At 55.6% G+C, this 18,236-nt stretch overlaps 1 protein-coding gene across 4 annotated transcripts in view; it reads right to left on the bottom strand.

Annotated features, from left to right (window-relative positions):
• Positions 1 to 14,799, bottom strand: part of PLCG1 (phospholipase C gamma 1) — a 39,816-nt gene extending 25,017 nt beyond the window's left edge. For all 4 annotated transcript variants that reach the window (XM_079322041.1, XM_079322038.1, XM_079322040.1 and 1 more), the window contains exon 1: positions 14,504 to 14,799. In XM_079322041.1, coding sequence (XP_079178167.1) covers positions 14,504 to 14,705 — 202 coding nt within the window. In that variant the 5' untranslated portion in view covers positions 14,706 to 14,799. The remainder of the gene's footprint in view (positions 1 to 14,503) is intronic.
• Between the last annotated feature and the right edge of the window lie 3,437 nt (positions 14,800 to 18,236).

Below are 18,236 nucleotides of genomic sequence, written 5' to 3'. Positions count from 1 at the left end.
TTGAGCCCTTGCTGGGGAAGGTTTACCAAGGATGTGGGCAGACACAGGGGTTAAACAGCACAGTCCACACACACACCTGGGCAGGAGAGCAAGGGCAGGTGACCTGGGGTAATCCTCCAAAGACAAATCCTCTGCCACCAAGGTGAGCCCCATCTCCCCAAGCTGCCCTCTGGCAGGGAGGCAGAGTGTACAAACTGTCCTTATCCCATCTGGGAGGGGCAAGAGAGGAAGGACTTGGGAAGCTGTGATGGAATATGAGCCCTGCTGCAGCCTGGCAGAGCTGGATGCCCCAGAGCAGCAGCAGCAGGGAGGGATGAGCAGGGATGAGCTGGGAGGCCTGGAGCAGGCTGGCTCCTCTCCAGCCCTTGGCTGGGAGTGCAGACAGAGCCAGCAGAGGCTCCAGGAAGAGGCAGCACAGCCCATCCAGCCCAGAGATGCTCTGAGCTCCCCACACTGCACACTGAGCCATCCCATGGCTCTACAAACAGCTGTGCCCTTCACAGCCTCCCAAACTTCCCTGCAGCCACAAGAAACAGCCTGGCCCTCCCTTTGCCTCCAGCACTGAAAAAACAAAAAAAAGGGTCACATTTCTGGGCAAAGAGCCCTCCTTTCAGCTGGAGTGGGTTGCATCAGAAAGAAAAAGCTGACCCCAGATCCACCTCCCTCACCATGTAAGAAAAAAACCCACCAAATTACCTTCTGGTTACATGAAAACCAGATCCACCCTTGAAGTCATTTAAAACTGAAACTTCATCCAAGGCTCATTTCCCTGCTGATGGATAGGCTGTTGTAATGTGTAAGGATAAGGACAGCTTGGAACAGGCTCTGAGGGTTGCAAAATCACCACCTCCAGAGGATTTTTGGAAACATGGAAAACTTATTAAATTTAAAAAACATTTTTAAAAAGCTGACAAAAAGAACATTTAGCCAGATTACTTTCCAGGATGGGTTTATCAGGGACAGCCTGCAAGCAAACAGCCACCCCCTCAGCAGGCATTGCTGGTCTGTGTGTCCCTGGGGAGGAATGGTGCAGAGAGAACCACGGGGTCACTGCCAGCCCAGCCTGACCTCAGCTGGCTGACATGGATGATCCTGCCCAGGGGCAAGGAAAAGCCTCCAGCCTACTCCTCTGGCAGAGAAAAAGAGGTTAAAAAGAAAAAAAGAGTCTTCCTGCTGTTTAGCATTGTGGATCCCACTGAGCACAGCCATGTGGTCATCCTCAGGCTTCCCATCACTGCACAGGGCACTGGAGGGTCAGGTGGCCCCCAGGGAGAAAGAGGAAAAAGATGTGAATAAAGACAAGAAAAACCTATTATGCAGCAGCACAGAGAGTAAAGCAGTGCTACCTTTCAGTGGGAGCCCCTGAAGTGGCTGCTGGGGCCAGCAGTGGCTCTGGGAGCTGCAGCATCCTGCAGGAGCATCCTGGCTCACCTCCCCTGCTGGCACCCACAGGTGATCCCCCAGCAGCCCTGCCCAGCACCCCCCTGCTGCTGCAACCCAACACTGCCTGCAAGGAAAACAAAACCCACCACAAGTCTCTGGTGAGCTCAGAACCAGCTCTAAGTGCTTGGCTGGCCAGGGGCCAGGGCACTCAGCACCTGCCAGCCCGTGCTGTTCATGGCCCTGCACAGCCCATCCCTGCTGGAGACAGGCAGGGCTGGGCTGGATTGGGCTGGGAGGAGCCAAGGTGGCTCTGAGGACACCGTGTCACTCCTGTAATGAGCACACCAATGGTGCCCTGTGCATCCCCCTCCATCACCCTGACTGATCAGGGGCATCTCACATCAATACTGGTCAGAGTGACAACAGCTCAGCCTCTCAAGGCCACCCAGCTTCCCTTCCTGGAGAAACCCAAAGCAGAGGGATGGTGAGTGAGCATCCCTGGAGCCCAGCCCACATCCCCTGCTGCTCAGTGCCAGGATCAGGTTCCAGAGGAAGAGCCAGAGCCATTAACAGATGCCTTATCCAGACAGGACCACAACAAACCAGCTGAGAGCATTCTCATTTGACCTTAACTGGTTTTTCAGAGGGCAGGGAGCATGGCTGAGGCATCCACAGAGGCCAGCAATCACCAAACCCTGTGCCCCAGAGCATCCCTCACCCCCCATGAACTAAAAAGGGGATTCTGCCCTTTCATTAAGCACTCAAATCCCTGTAAAACATCTCTCACTACATTTGTTGTCCCAAGCAGGACATCCTGGTGCCCAGGGGCCCAGTGGGCCCCACTGCTCTTGTTCCTACAACATGCAGGTGGCACTTCTGCCTCAGGAAAAGATGCAGGTAAATATTTTATTAAGTAAAATAGTAAATAGCAGGTAAAGCTATTTTCCTCTCCAGAGTCAGCTCAGCTGTGTCTCAGGTTACTCTAACAAAGTGCTTCATCTCACCTGTGTCAGCAAAATGGATTTTGTGCTCCAAGCCACTGGATTTTGATATGAAGCAATTGTCTCAATATCACAACCCCAGATCCAGCAACATCCGTGCAGAAAACACCTTGGGAGGGGAGATGCTGGGGGGATAAACAGCTCAGTGTGCTGGAGATGGCACAAGAGGGAGTTCTTGATTAGCCAGGGTGACTGGAGCTAGCCTGGATCCCAGCTCAGACCCTGGCTTACCTCTCAGCAATCCCTGTCACCCAGGGTGGAGTGAGAGGAGCTGGCAGAGTTCAAACACCACCTGGAAGTGGCAGCTGGGCAGCAGCATGCCCTGAGCAGCCCAGGGGCACATGGGGACACTTGGCTGCTCTGTGGGCACCAGGGCTTCCTGCCCCAGCTCTGCTGCACAGCCTCTGCTGTGCCCCCAGTCACACATCCTGTGGCTTCTCAGCTCCTCTTCCTCCCTGCCCTCCAAAATCCTTATCATCTGCAGAGGAAGCTGCAGGAGATGTGCAAGGAGATTAGGAGATGAGGAGAGGCAGAGCCCTTCCCTCCTCCTCCTCCACCCCACACATCCCACCTGAGGGGCTGGAGCAGGGGCAGAGGTCCTGCCCAGACACTGCTTCTAGAGGGCACAGTGGCCTCTTCCAGCCCCAGCCTCACACAGGTGGCTTTCAAGAGCTCCTGAACATCCCCTTGATGTGAGAAGCACAGGCAGCTGTGGGCTGGCAGCTGCCTGACCTGTTATCATCAGCACATCTCTCCTGCTCACCCTCAACTGCAAGAAAATGTGAGTAAAAAACCAAACCATCCTCCAAGTGAGCAAAGCAGGATGCTGCTGCCTCAGCCTCTGCCCACAGCCAGTGCTGGGGAGCTGAAGGAGCAGGCAGCAGATGGCAAATGCCAGGCAGGGGCCTCAGCAATCCTCCTGGAATTAGGAGGGTCCCTCTTGTCCTCCATGGAAATTTTGTCTTTGTGGAGCTGTGGGAGTTTGTATTAAATCCCAAGCTGGGCATCCAGGGCTGCTGGTTGTACCCACTCCTACATGCAAGGCTGGCATGAGAGAGCCCTGGACTTGTTGCACTGTCACCAAAAGGACACAGGAGCACATTTCCACCCCACAGACAGGCAGAGCTGCTCCAGACGAGGCAAACCCCAGTTTTTGCTAACAGATGCTGCTCTGAAGGTGTTGGTGACCCTGTACCAGATGAAACCAGGCTGGTGGCAGCCAGCAGAGAGACCTTTCAGTCACTGCCTGTCTGAGAGGCAGAGTTCCACTGACTCATCTGGAAAGGGGAAGCCCAGCACTGGTGCTCTGGACAGCCTGTCTAGGGAAGGCTCCACAATCCACCCCCAAGGTGACCTTCCTCCTGCATGGCATCACAGGCTCCATCCCCCCAGCCCTGCCTGGGTGAGAAATGCAGCGACCTTAAAGGAGCAGAATAAACCAGAGGGAGGATGGGATGAGGACCTGTGAGCACAGCTCCTGCCTTTGCCACTCTTCCTCCCTCCAGGGAGGATCTCACAGCTGTGAGGAGACCCACAGGTGGGCAGGGACAGATTGATGAGGCACCAATCCATGCTGTGTCTCAGCATGGAACAGGGTGAGAGGCTCAAGGAAGCTGCTCCCCAGGCAGGTGTCCTGCATGGAAGGGCTGAATAGGGAACCCTTCTGTGCAACATGTCTGCATCCCTCTGCTGGACCTTGCAGGGCCACTGATGTCCCCAGGCTCTCAGCCAGCCAGAGTGCTCACTGCCAGTGAGGGGAAGGGGATGGGACCAAGCAGACTGGCAGAAACCAAGAAGGACAGAAGGGCAGATGTGGCAACCCAGCAGTTCTGAATGCACAGCTCACAGCCTGACAGCCAGGAGCCTGGCAGGGGTGGACCTGGGGACCAGTGTCCAACAGCAGCAAGCTCTCCTTGGAGCATTTTGGGGATTTCTGCACTCAACAAAGGTGCCTGCCCAACTTTCACACCCAGGGTCATGTCCTGTCACAAAGCAACTGGAGACAGGAGTGAGCACACATTGTGCCCAGGACAGGGCACAAAGGCAAGGAGTGAGAACCAAAGGACAGAAAAGATGTGTCACAGTGGCAGAAATGTCAGTGATGTGCAGATGCTGGGACAGCTTTCATCCACCCAGCAGATGATGCAGTTGAGTTTCCATTACAGCAATTCACAGCAGAGGTGCCTGTGGGCCAGGACCCTCAGTGGGCAGCAGAGCCTGTCCCTGTCCCTACAGGGCTTGAACTCTGCAGTGGGAGAGCAGCACTGGGAAGGGAAGGATGGGACAAAGATCCCATCTGCTGCTGAGCTGTTTGAGGTCACCACAGCAGCCTGACCCTGTCCCATGCTCAGCTCACAAGCTGTTCTGAGACTGGCAGGGCTGAGCATTTGCCAGAGCACAGATGTGACTCCCAGATGTGTGCCCTCCCCTGGAGCTGCCCCTGTCTGTGAGGGACATGGGCTGGATCATCTCAAACAAGAAATGCCTCCTCCTGTCACCTCCTCCTCGGATTCTCCACCTGAGCCGCCTCTACCCCCCCAACACAAACCAGATACAAAGCACAGCTGCTGATGAAATCAAACCCGTCTCTGTGTGGTTACAAATGGAAACAGTGACTCTCCTCTTCCCTTTCCACCAGATCTGCTTGATCTGCCCTAACCCGAATGGGACACCCCTGGGCTGGTTTCACCCTCCAATGCCAAGGCAAGATTTTGGGGGATGGCCAGCAAAGATGGAGAGCAGGACAGTGGAGCTTCCTTGCAGCAGCATCCAAGTGAAGATGCCCAGGCACAGAGCAGACACTGCCCAAGCCAACACCCCTGGCAGGTGACAGCATTTTCAGGTCATGGGGGAGAAGCAGAAGCTCATGGTGATTGTGTGAAACCACTTGGGATTGTTCTTTTAAAATGACCTCACCTGGGATTTCTTTAGTGCCCAGAACTGGAAACCTCTTCCTGTTTGTACTCCAACATGCACCATAGTTCATATCAAACCTGATGTATCAATATCCAAAAATTTCATTCCCTCACCTCTAGACCTCTTCACAATGTGCCCCAGAGCCCGAGCTGCTGGAGATTACAGGGACAATACTCCAACTAGCAGCAAGACCTTGAGAACAGGCTGACACAAGGCACTACAGGACATGTGAGACATGGAAGAGGGAAAAAAAACAACAAAAATCGATATCTGCTTCTTTGCTGGGACACAGAGAAAAGCAAAACCAACTCCCCACTGGCCTAGCACTGCTTGGGGTCTGCTCTGGAATCAGGGACACAACCTTTTTGTCTTCTGAAGCTGAGGAGGGCTGTGAGCTGGCAGGGATTAACAGGACAAGGACTGCAAGCTCAGGAGAGAAGCAGGGTATGCAGAGGGCCCTGGAATTCTGGCACGAGGAGCCAGAGGTGGATGAGTGATGTCTAAGGGACAAGGATCCAAGCACAGGGGCTTGGAGAGACAAGGCAGCAGGCTCTATGCCCTGCCCTGATGAGCCAGGAGAGCCTCACAGCAAGAAGGATCCTGACAGGCAGTGTCCAAGTGCTCAGCAAACAGACCCAGGCAGTCCCCACCTCCTGCCAGCTGGGAAGCAGATTTATGGGGTGCAGATTTCCAGGGCAGGGAGCCAAGGGGGTGAAAGTCCTCCTGGATATTCACTGCTCCCAGCATGGCCAAGCCCCCACCTGCAGCCAGTTGTCTGACCTGGGCTGGGGATTGCAGCACCAGAGGTGAGCAGGAGGAGGATGAAGGATGCATGGGCACATGCAGGGGGGTGTCCATTAATCACCACACCATCAGCACTGCTGGGAGCAAATAAACAGGAAAAAGACTCTCGAGCAGCTGTTCTGCCCAGGGTCCCTGTGGAGCACAGCCTTCCTTGATGTGGCCACTTCCAGCTCTGGCTGGTGTGGCCCTACCACGGGTGATGCTCCAGGGGAACAGGATGGGGCTCTGCACAGGGCAGAGGGAACCAGAGGAGCTGCAGGACAGCTGGAGCAGCTCGCAGAGCCAGGAGGCAGCAGAGCATCCACACATTGCTGTGTGTCACCCAGAGCCCTCCTGCAGCCATCCCTCCAGGCACTGGGATCCTGGCTGGGCAGGGGACACAGCACACACCAGCTCCTGGGGATGGAGTTTGGAGTAGCAGGAAAGGCAGCCCTTGTCCCTCAGACAATTCAGCCAGGTCACTTCCCAAAGGACCACAATGGGAAGGCAGGAGTCCTGCACACCCCCACCCCATAGGGATAAAGGCTGGGGGTGGGCTGCAAACACAGGACAGCACACATCTGGGACTCCATATGTCAAGGCAGGGAAAAAAATAGTCATATTCCAAGAAAAAGAAAATACATGTGCTCATAATGGGTTGGGGAGAAAACAAAACCTGTATATCACAGCCCTGCCCCTTCTGCTGTGGCTTTTGGCCACTGCATCCTTAAGGCCAGTGGGCAAACAGCTCAGCACAACATCCCACATCACAGGGGATCATCTGCTGGACCACAACCTCCCCTGGGATGATTTTAAACCAGCACCATGGGTTTGCCTGGCTTGGGCAGCCAGGAATGCTCTGGGGCACCCTACTGACAGCACAAGAAGGGACTGACCAAATCCTCAGAGCCACAAGTGTTTACACAGAGAAGGGAGGACCTGCAGAGGAAAACAAGGGAGAGGTCCATGCCAGATTCTGGGAGGCTTTCCATGGCTCCCCAGGACCCCATATCAGGCTAAAGAGCCACCAGACCATAGGGACAGCAAAGATGGAGCTAAAAAGCAGTTTGAAAATCAGATACTTTCAGAGTATGGGCTGGCAGCATCCCAAAGCTCTGCTGCCTTGTACAGATTTAGAGTGGCCAGCTTCTGCTGGGGACATCAGCCCATGGCAAGGACACCTGGGACAGGAGGGATGAGCCTGGCAGATCAGAAGCAGACAGCCCTGGCCCTGAGTTCCAAGCACTGGGGGATCTTCAGACAGGCTGAAAATTCTCAGAAATGAGGAAGTTTCTCATTGCAATCAATGTGAAAAATCTTTTTCCCCGTAACACAGCAGTTTGTGAAAAATAAGAATACTCAAAACTGAAAGATTAAAACCATTTAGGAGGACAGCTTTTTCCAGCACTGCAGAGTCCCTTTAGGAATGGCTGCTGTCACCATGTCCCCTCCTAAGGGCTCTCCCTGGTCTGGAAGATGCCCTCCCTGCACTGCCTGATGTAAGCTCCAGCAGCAGAAGCACGGAACAGATGAGCAGGGAAAAGCCATGAGATCACCCACCCCGTGCAGCAGGGCACAGCCACTGGCAGAGGATGTGCTAGATGTGAAACTGAGCTCACATGGGGCACCAGCAGCAGCAAACACCACGAGCAAGTGAGCTGAGGAGCCTCACAGCTTTGCTGGGGCAGTCACAGGTTTCTGTGAGCAGTACACAGCTCTGTCCATGCAGTTGCTGTGCACCTGTGGAACACCCAGAGCTGCTGCCTCCTTTTACCCTTCTCTAGAAAGGTATCCCTCCAGTATTCCAACATCATCTTCCACTATCCACTCACCAAGCCTATTTGGCCAAGGGGAAGAAGGGAGGATGTGGGGAGGAATTTTTCAAAAGCATTCTAAGAGCTTCAAAATTTTCTGATTTCTACTGCCCTTAGACCTCAGAGAACACTAGAAAAGCAAAAATTCTTCTGCACTGACTTCACCCATTTCCTTCTACTGTATGGTAAGGTGCAGCCAATGGTTTTTAAGCTCAGAGCAGCTTGGGTTTTCTGTGTTCAAAGCCCACATCTCCTTACCACATGCTGCAAGCTCTTCCTGAACTCCCCACACCCTCCTGCACTGTGAGCTGTACACTGGGTCTCACCAAAACTGCAGCAGCTCAGGAGCAGGGACACAGCAGGGCTGGCTGCAGTGGCTCCTAGAGCCACTGTCACACCCCTGTGAGCCCAAACCACCAGCCCAGCACCAAGCACAGACTCACTGCTGGTCTCTTCACACACCAGGGCACAGGGCTGGGCTATTCCTACAGCCCTGCAGGACAGCAGGCACAGAGACAGAGATCTCAGTTCCTGCCAGTGCAGGATGGGATGAGATGCTCAGCACACACTGCCTGTCAAGCCAGCCCAGCAGGATCCCACTTTGGCAGACACAGATGAACTGGACACACAATCCAACGTGCTCCATTTGCAGCAGCTTCTGAAGCTGCCATCCACAGCCCATCAATAACCCTCCAACTCAAGCAGAAGTTGGTGTGATGTAGCCAAAACTGTAAGGCAGTCACAGGTGAGGGTCTGTTCTGAGAGATCCATTCCAAGTGCTCCCAAGTTTTCCATCCTGGCCAGGCTGCCCATCACAGCACACTCTGACATGGGTCAGTTCCAAAAGGACACAACAGCCCTCGTGCTCTCTGGAGGGGAAGGTCCCAGCCAAAGAGCAGAGCCCAGGCTCCCAGAACACAGAATTTACACCAAGTCTGCACTCCTGTGGCCAAGCCTGCTCTGCCACAGGCAGCACTGAGGGACTGGGACTGCTCAGGGCCAGGGACTTTAGCACTGATTCCCACCAAGGCTGCAGAGCCTTTCCTCCTGTGCCTGCAATCTGTGAGATATGCAGGTCACACGCCTCCTCACAGGGGACAGGGGACAGTCAGCATGTCCTGGGGACGTTCACAGGGCAGAAACACCCATCAGATAACACAGCCCAGCAAATGCTTTGAGATAAGGGTGACCATCCCCCTGTGCAGACAGAGAGATGGCAGCCTGGATTGGGCAACTGCTGGCCCAGCTCCTCAGCTTGGAGATGAAAGCCCTTATAAATCCCACACCAGAACAGCCCCCAGGGACAGGAGTGACAGAGCTGAGCATGGCACCTCCTGGCACACACTCTGCAAGCCCAGATGTTCACATCCAGCTGCCTCAGGTGCTCCTGCTGCCACACATGGTGTCCAGCCAACAGGCAAGCAGAAAGCCAAGCCCTGGAAAACTCAGCCCCCTTGATGTTGGTGAGAAATAATCAGTCCAACACTTTGCAAAACCTCTCCAGCACATTCCAATTATTGGGCTTGAACCCCATAAGCCAATTCCTTGCATGTGGCTGACTGGCAGAGGAAGGAACCAGATGGATGGATGGATGACGTGGGTGCAGGTATTAGAGGAAAACACTCCCAGCCAGCCAACTTCCAGCTGCTCTCCAGGTTGCAGAGAAGCTTTTGAGATGCCAAGGGAGGAGATAATGTGTCTTACTGCATGGGGAGGGGGTTTCTAACCTGCTCCTCCTGGAAGATGCTACCAAGAGTAAAAATGGAATGACAAAGGGATGTGAAGTGAGGGGAAGTTTCAGTTTGGAGGTGAAGGCAGAGCAGAGCTCACTTGCCTTCTGTGTGTCACAAATGCCCTGGCAAGCAGGAAGGGGGACACCAAAACCTGCCCTGAAGAAACTCCCACAGCAGAGCATCAGCAGGGGAAGCTTCAACCACCCCGACAGCCACCAGCCACACTCCCCCTTCCCACCCAGCCCTGCTCAGGCAGCACCCTCCTCCCCTCTGCCCACTGCAGGGCATCCTGCATCCTGGAGGGGACACCAGTGCAGGAGCCACCCTGCACCCCAAGAGGAGCTCACTCTGAAGTTATTTTATCCTTGAAAACCATTTCTGGCTCACTCGCTTCTTAGGAGCTCCAAGCTCCTCAGCCTAAGCAAATGGCCCCCAAAAAAACATAATTAAAAAAGTTATGCCCCAGTGGGCTAATGAAAGAGGCTGGTGAGTACGAGCCACACTTCAGAGCCACTTTGCATTAACATTTTACAGCTCATTTCTTTTCTTTTACACAGGCCATGGCTCCTCTCCACCTCCAAGGGACTGAGCTCATTTCACTGAAAGCAAGAATGCAACCACGGCTTTTTTGAGGTAGTTTTTTTTCTCCTCCTCTCTCTCCCCTATAAAACAAACATCTGCTCCAAATTTTCAGCTCACTCTCTGAGCAAACTCTCTGAATTTTCTGACGTGTTTCAAGGCAAACAGTTCAATTTGAAGCTGACCTATAATCCCCCCCCAGCATGAGAAGGTAAGAATGCAAGACTGCTTTTTATTAAAAATAAATAATCAGTTAACATAGGAAGCTTAAAAGAAAATAAATGCATAAAAGACAACTGACTTGAGGGATTAACTCTACTTTGCTCTAAGTGCTTGACAAAAAGAATATAAAATTATTAGCACTCTTCCTATTGTAGCAGCCAGGCCCTCTGCAGAGTTGATTAGCAAGAAGGAGGCTGATTAATTACCTGTCTGGATCCCTATGAATAAAAACAAGTATTAATTGAAAAAAAAAGCCTTTTTTTTTTTTTCTTTGGCACAAACCAGGATTGCATTTTGCAGTTTTGAAGAAGTACAGGAGAAGGAGACAACTGCTTTGGAGAAAGGGGAGCTTACCCTCCTCCCCAGCACTCAGCCCATGGAGATGCTCCTCAAGAGGATCCAAGAGGAGAGGCTCCTCATGTGGCAGCCCAGCTGGCTGGGCCCTGCTGTGCTGCTGCCCAGGCCTGGGGACACACACAGGGTCTTTACAAAGTGCCACACAAGGGTCCCAAAGCAGGGCACCAGGACAGGGCTGTCCCTCCAGCAAGGGCTCCCTGCTCTCCGTGCCCCAGCACCTCCAGGCAAGGCTGGGCAGTGAGGCCAGCTGGTCACCTGTCCATCTGCAGCACTTGTGGTGATGCCACACAGCCCTGCACAGAATCATCAAGGTAGGAAAAGTGCTCTAAGACCATCCAGTCCAATCATTAACCCAGCTCTGCCAGCTCCAGCACTGAACCACGTCCCCAGCTGCCACATCTCCAGCCAGCATCCCCCTGGTCCAACCCTCCTGCTGAAGGAGATGCTGAAGCACTGAGAGGTCTTCATCCTTAAGTGCCAAAATTTCCTTGCAGAGACCAGTCAGACCCTGCTGGTTCAGCTGAAATAAAGGGTGGCACATCCCCTCTGGGCAGGGCAGGATGGCACAGGAGGGAAGTCACTGACAGCACCACGCTGCTGAGGGGCCAGAGGAACAGACAGGGGCTCCCTGGACCTCTCTCCAGTAATGGGGTGATCCTCAGCCTGCTCAGGCTCTGCTCCCCTCTAAGCTCCTCCTCAGCATGCACAGAAAGCCAAGCACACCCAATCTGGTTTTAAGCCAAAGAACCAGCTGCCTGTTGCACCCCCCAGAGTCCAGCAGAGATCAGAAGTACAGCCAGAGCAGCCCCTGCAGATCTGGGCAGCAGCTGCTCCTCACCACTGGCAGTGATGGCAAATCCCTGAAAGGAGCCCAGCACAGCAGGGAAGCTGGCAGGGGCTGTGCCCAGAGCCCTCACTGGCACCCTGCAGCTTTGGCCCACCTGCAGATGAGCCAGCTCTGCCCCTGCCTGCACTGCCCCCCGTGTAGCTGTGCTCCCCCCAGCACTGCCTGCCATGGAGCCAGGCCCCCATCCTCACCCACCCCTCCCTGCACAAACACACATCTCCTTCTGCACAGCCCACCAGGAGCAGAGAAAGGAGCACAGATCCTCTCTGTGTCCATGGAGACACACCTCTCCAGGACATGGCCATCCACACAGATGTGCCCCCAGCCCAAAACCCCCACAGGTGATATACTGTGATATTCATCTGCTCTGAAATGGACAAAAACCCAGAATCATTCCTGCTTAGACAACTAACATGTATCCAGGGTGGTCTAAAACTCCCTGGAGGTCTCCAGCTCCCAAGAAACACAAGAACATTTACTACTGACCCATGAACACAACAATCTTTCACCTGTAAGTCCTCAGACACCTTTGGTGGAGATGCTGTTCCATGGGAAGGAACATCTCACCTCCTGACAGCTGGCTGCTAGAGCAAGCTGGGGCCAAACCAGTATCACCACAAAAAGCAAAACCCAGTGTTCCTACCAGCCCCAGGCTCAGCCTCCCTGTGCTGGCATGGCTTGTCCTCATGGGGAGAACTGGATCAGTCACTGCCCAGGGTTGAACCACCCTGCACTGAAAGTGCTGAGCTCAACTCCAGATTACCTCTCCCTCTGGTTCCCACATGGCCATGGCAATGTTGAGCCAGGAGGGGAACACATTGGTGCATCTGCCACATGAAGGGGAGCTTTCACACACCTGGCTCTTCCCAGGCACCCTCCTTCTGCCCAGAAAGCACATCCAGATAAAAACAGGGAAGCTAGCCAAGAACCTCATGCTGCTGGCCATCGATCCTTTGCCTTGCCTGCCTAGAAACCCACTCACTATTTGTGTACACAGGCTGATTTTCCACCTGGAGCCCACAGATCTGTCCAGGAAGTGTTACAGCAAAGCTCTGCTCCTCAGCCCTGCAAGCTCAGGGTGCTGGGTGCCACCAGAGGAGGGGACTGAGGACAGGGTGAGAAGCTCTGGTGAGAGAGAATGTAATGAGGAAAGCATCTGGCACCAGAGAGATGGGGCTGAAGATACAGCAGCTCTTCAGCCTGATGTCCTCTGTGCCCAGCAAGGACCTTGGGAGGGTCACACTTAGTGTGGGAACACCATGAGCACTGGGAGGCACATGTGGGGAACCCAGAGCCCAAAACCAGACAACTTGCCTGTGGCACCACAGAGAAGCCCCAAGTGCCATTAAAATAAACACAATCACCTCAGTCCCTGGGACACACTCTCTGCTTTCTCTGCTCTGCTCTTGGATGTCTGCACAGCACAAGAATTCCTTGCAGCCGTGGCTTCATCATTGTGAGGCCCACAGTTCTGGTACAGAAGCTGAAGTTCTCTAGAATTTCCCCCAAGTTGAGGTCCCAGGTCTGTCCAGGAACAATCACCTCTGCAGACACCCGTGGGGATCTCTGTCCACCATGGGCACAATGGTCTCAAAACCTCCTCAGCAAAACCAACGTTTGCTGTGCCTCAGTTTAAGAACAACCTAAGCCCAGGGTCAATAGAATGCTGCTCTCTCCTCCCTCTCACACTGCCTCACTGCTCCCAGAGGCCATGCTGGGAAAGAGGTGGGGCAGCTTCACATCCTCATGATGCTAAAGCAGCCCAAGGCTCCCTCCAGATCTGCCTGCAGACACACAGGGCAGAAGGCAGGGGACTCAAAGGGTCTCGGGGCAAACCAAAGCCCCAAACTGGCACTCTGTGGACCTGCTGCAGAGATGTGGTCACCATCCCCATGCCCTTTCCTCATCCCCTGGTACTAACAGCGTCCCACCTTTCCATCCTGGACCAGCAGCAGCTGCCAGGAGAGCTGACAGCCCCTCTCTGCCCTTGCTGGCCCCAGCTGCACCCTCAGCACGGGGAAGGCAGTGCCACGGCCAGCACCAGCTCTGCCACCAGCTGCCTTCGTGCATGTCCCCTCTTCCTCATGCCCAGCACAGGACAGAGACCCCATCCTGTTATATATAATTTAAGAAAACCTGGGAATCCAACAGACCCCATCCTGTTATATATAATTTAAGAAAACCTGGGAATCCAACACCAAGGCTAAGAGTGCGGGGCATGCCAGTTCCCATCCATCTTTCTGGTTTTACACTCGGGTTTCTCACACATCCTTCCCTCTGTCCTCCTTGTCCCCATCCAGCGGGAACCCGGGGCTCACCTGACCCTGTGCCATCACCCTCGGGCCGATGTGGGGGCAGTGGGGAAGAGGACGGAACTACAGTACAACATTTTGGGTTGGTTTTCCTACTTTTTAACCTTTTCCATTGGGTCTCATCTGTTGCTCCGAGGTGTAACCGCAAGAGAGCTCACGCTAATCCCCACTAAGCCTCCTTCCGAGGCGCCCTACAGCCCGTAGGTGCTGCTCGCCAAGGCACACCTGGGAAAACACCTCGTTTATCCCAGGGGAAGTTCGGTGCCGAGCAGGGATGTGGAAGTTGGGAGGCGGCGCGGTGGCGGCAGCGGCCCGCGCATCCCCCGCGCATCCCCCGCGCATCCCCCGCGCATCCCCCGCGCTCAGCCCGGCCCCACGCGGGGACCCGGACCCCTCTGCGCCCCCCGGCTGCCTGTAGGGAGATGCCGGGCACGGAGAGCCTGGAGGTTCATTATTTACCATTTTTTCTCCCTGCTGCTCGGCACGGAGCCCCGGCGCTCCCCGCACGGCCCCGGCCCCGCAGCCCCCGAGCCGCCCCTCGCCCCGCCGCACTCACCGGCGCCCTCCACCTTCTCGGAGCCGCGGCTCCAGGTGACCTGCCGCGTCTCCAGCTTCACCTGGAAAGTTTTCCGCTCGGGTCGCTGCGACTTTTTGGAGTAGAAGAGGGTCATGACGGTGCCCACCTCCAGGCTGCGGCAGAGCTGCGCCGCCTCCGCCTCGCTGGGCGCCCCGGGGCCGCCGCCCGGCCCGGCCGCCATCGGCGCGGCGAACAAAGGGGAGCGGGAGCGCCCGAGCCCCGCCGCGCCCCGCGCCCGCCGCGGGAGGGAGAGAGCCGGAGGAGGAGGAGGAGAGGGAGAGGGGGAGGAGGAGGAGGAGCGAGGAAGGAGGAGGGAGGAGGGAGGGAAGGGGCGGAGCGCTGCCCGCGAGGGGGGCGGGCGCGGGGGGTCCGCGGGGAAAGGGGGGTCGCACACCGGGTCCTGGCAGAACAGGGGCTCGGGGACCGGAGCATCCCCACCGAGCAGCCCCCGGGGCAGCGGGGCAGGTGGAGCCCTTGCTCGGTGTGGGATGCCGATGCTACAGACCACCCAGCACGCCTGGAACCGCGCGACTCCGCACGGCTGGGGAACGGGACACTCTGCGCCCCATGGCACACCTGGGGGACCGGGAGACTCTGCATTCCATGGCACTCATGGGGGACCGGGACAACTCTGCACCCCGTGGCACACCTGGGGGAACGGAACACTCTGCATCCCATGGTACTCATGGGGGACTGGGACACTCTGCATTCCATGGCACTCATGGGGAAACGGGACACTCTGCATCCCATGACACTCATGGGGGACTGGGACACTCTGCACTCCGTGGCACTCATGGGGAAACGGGACACTCTGCATCCCATGACACTCATGGGGGACCACCCTGCACCCTGTGCCACACACCCCACAGGATACCTTAGGGCCCCGGCACCCACAGCAGGGTTTGCTGTGTGTAGGGTCCCAACACTGCATCCACGGAGGCTTTCCCTGGGGACAGACCCCAGTACAGCTGCCACTGGCACCATGGTGTGGCTTCTTGATGAAGGCAGGTCTGTGTTTGCTGTAGTTTCCTCCACACAGATCCCACAGCTGGACCCGTGCTGGCATGAAAAGAGGGACAGGGCTTGCAGGGTGGCCTGTGGCATCCTGCCCCTGGGGGACATGTAGAGAGCTGGGGGTCACTGGACACTCTCCAGCTGCTCTCCAGCCCCACAGAAAACAGAGTTAGAGACCACACAAAAGCAGGGTTAGCGAGGGGATAAGTGGTTGAATTGGGAAGCGTTTCAGTGCAGTTTGCTCCATTCATGTGGTTAAAGCCTGCAATTTCCCTTTCTGTGTGCCACTGACCTTCTTCCCATGGCACACTGCGTGCTCAGGCTGTCCCATTTATATGTATAAATGTATAAATATGGACCTGATGATCTTAGAGGACTTTTCTAACTTCACTGATCCTATGATTGTTTTTTTTTTTCTAAACGTAACAATTCTGTGACTACACACACAGACACGTGTCCACAGGCCCAGGCAAGGCAGCCAGTGCTCAGCAGTCCTTATCTCACCCCCCAGCTCATGGCTGGGACTGGGAGGTGCATCATTTTCTACATGAGGGCCCCATCCCTGACTGGATCCTCCATGTGAGCAGCTCCCTCTGTCCTACAGCCTCACCTGCCTCCACAGGGACATTCCCCAGCACACACATGTGCACACACAGTAAGGTCATTCAGGATCCTACCTGGTGTCTGGGCATCAAACAGGCAAGGACAGAGAGGTGAGAGCCCAGACCTGCCCTGATAGGAATGAGCAGTGTGTGGCAGCACTGCAGGGATGCTGGGGATGTGCTCAGCTGAGCCAGAGCTGCTGGAGCCTGTGCTTGGAGCTGGCACAGCACTCTGAGCCCGTTCTCTCCGGGGTGAGCTGCCAGGGAAGCAGCTCCTGCCTTGTGCAATGGCCTCACTTGGGACCGGCAGGAAGCAGCCAGCTCCTGGTGGTCTTAAAATAGCTGACCATTACGGGCACACCCTTGTTTTTGAGGGCAAAACCTGAGAAGGGAGTGTGGCCATCGAAGAGGCAGAAAAGGTAACTCCCTTGTTCCCAAGCACTGCCTGTTCCTGCTGATGGAGAGCACTGGGCAAGGTGTGTCCTGCAGCTCGGGGTCAGCACGTGCAGGATGTGGTTTACAATGAGCTGTTTGCCATGGATATTTTTTATTTTCCAAGTCTGAATGATCATCTTTGAGCCTTGCATTAGCTCTCAGTGTCTAAGATGCTGTGTGCCAAGGAATTCCACTGTTTAATTTGACAGCACAGGAAATTTGCAGCCTTTGTGTGCCTGCTGCACGAGAGCCCCATTTGGTGGTCCCAGCTCCTGTACCAGCCAGGCTGTGAACAATAACCCCCACCCCACAGGGCAGCAAAAACTTCCACTGTATTCCTGGTTTTGCTTTTGAAGAAATTCCCTGGGTTGTGTTCACCATGTGGCTGTGGAAGCCTGGGTGTTCTGCAATCTCCCCTTGCAAACACCTCAAGGAAAAGGGGGATTTTCCCCTTAGAGTGGCCCCAGCACCTCCCCCTTCCCAGTTCCGCAGCACGGGATGCCATCCCCCATATCCTGCAGGATTCATGGAGCAGCTGCATCCTCCACCAGGAACAGGACAATGGCCAGGTGACCTCTGGCTTAAGGACAGCCCCAGGCATGCTCAAGGCCTGGGGACAAACAAAACCCAGGGACACAGCACTCTGAGGCCACCCCACAGCAAAGTGTGGGAGTCCCTGCAGCCCAGCATCCCTCTGACCAGTGCCTGGGAAGGGATGCATCCCTGTGTCCCTCTCCTGCCCTGGGGACCACGCACTCGGAGGAGCTGCCCGACACTGATGCAAACGAGTGGTGCAGTCCCTGGCTGCAGGGTTATTGATTCACTCTGCCTGCTCTGTGCTGCCCGGGGTGTGTAAAGAAAACCGCCCCGGGGGAAGGATGTGGCAGCCCTGGGGGCAGCGGTGCTGCTGCCCGGGCAGTGCTGGGATGGAGAGTAGAGCCCGGGGCTGGAGCTGGGCAGAGCCGTGCCCGCAGGCTGCTTCCCTGCTCCTGTCCCTGTCCCTGCCCCTGCCCCTGTCCCTGTCCCTGTCCCTGCCTCTGTCCCTGTCCCTTCCAGGCACGGCAGCTCCTGTGGGTGGCAGCCAGCACCGGTGCAAACCCCGCTGCGGCTCCGGGCTCCGCTCCCCGGTGCTGCGCAGGGAGCACAGCCTTTTTTAATATCCAATTCACCTGGTTTCAATTTTCAACCCTGGAATTCTTACGACTTCAAGGGGGGTGGGGCTGAATCCTGCAGGGTTTTGCACCTCCCCTTGGCCCTGTCCATGGGCTTGTGATGCAGCAGATCCAGTTCAAACCTACACCGGTGCCCTCTGCACTGTCCTATCACTGCTGCCTCAGTTTCCCTGGCTGTGGGACAGAACAGCCAAAGTGGGGTGGTGGCACTGGGCGAGCACAGGCACTGCAGTGAAGGGATGCAAGACAGGATGTGGCACGTTTGTGCCACATTTCTCTGCACAGTGACTCAGTGGGGTCTGGGAATTCTCCATGGAAAGCGTGGGGTGTGTGGTCCTCACCCTGCTGTACCACAGGCAAAACCACTGATTAAACCCTCAGCTCCCTGCCTGGGACAGAGCCTGTGCTCCCCAGTGCTGGGAGGATTTTCAAGGGTGGGTTTTGCACCAACATCTTTCTCCTTCTTGCTGACAGAGGCACAACACGCTG

This window comes from Erithacus rubecula (assembly GCF_903797595.1).
Source record: "Erithacus rubecula genome assembly, chromosome: 18".
NCBI classification, from domain to species: domain Eukaryota; kingdom Metazoa; phylum Chordata; class Aves; order Passeriformes; family Muscicapidae; genus Erithacus; species Erithacus rubecula.
This window is presented reverse-complemented; position numbering and strand designations above follow the sequence as displayed.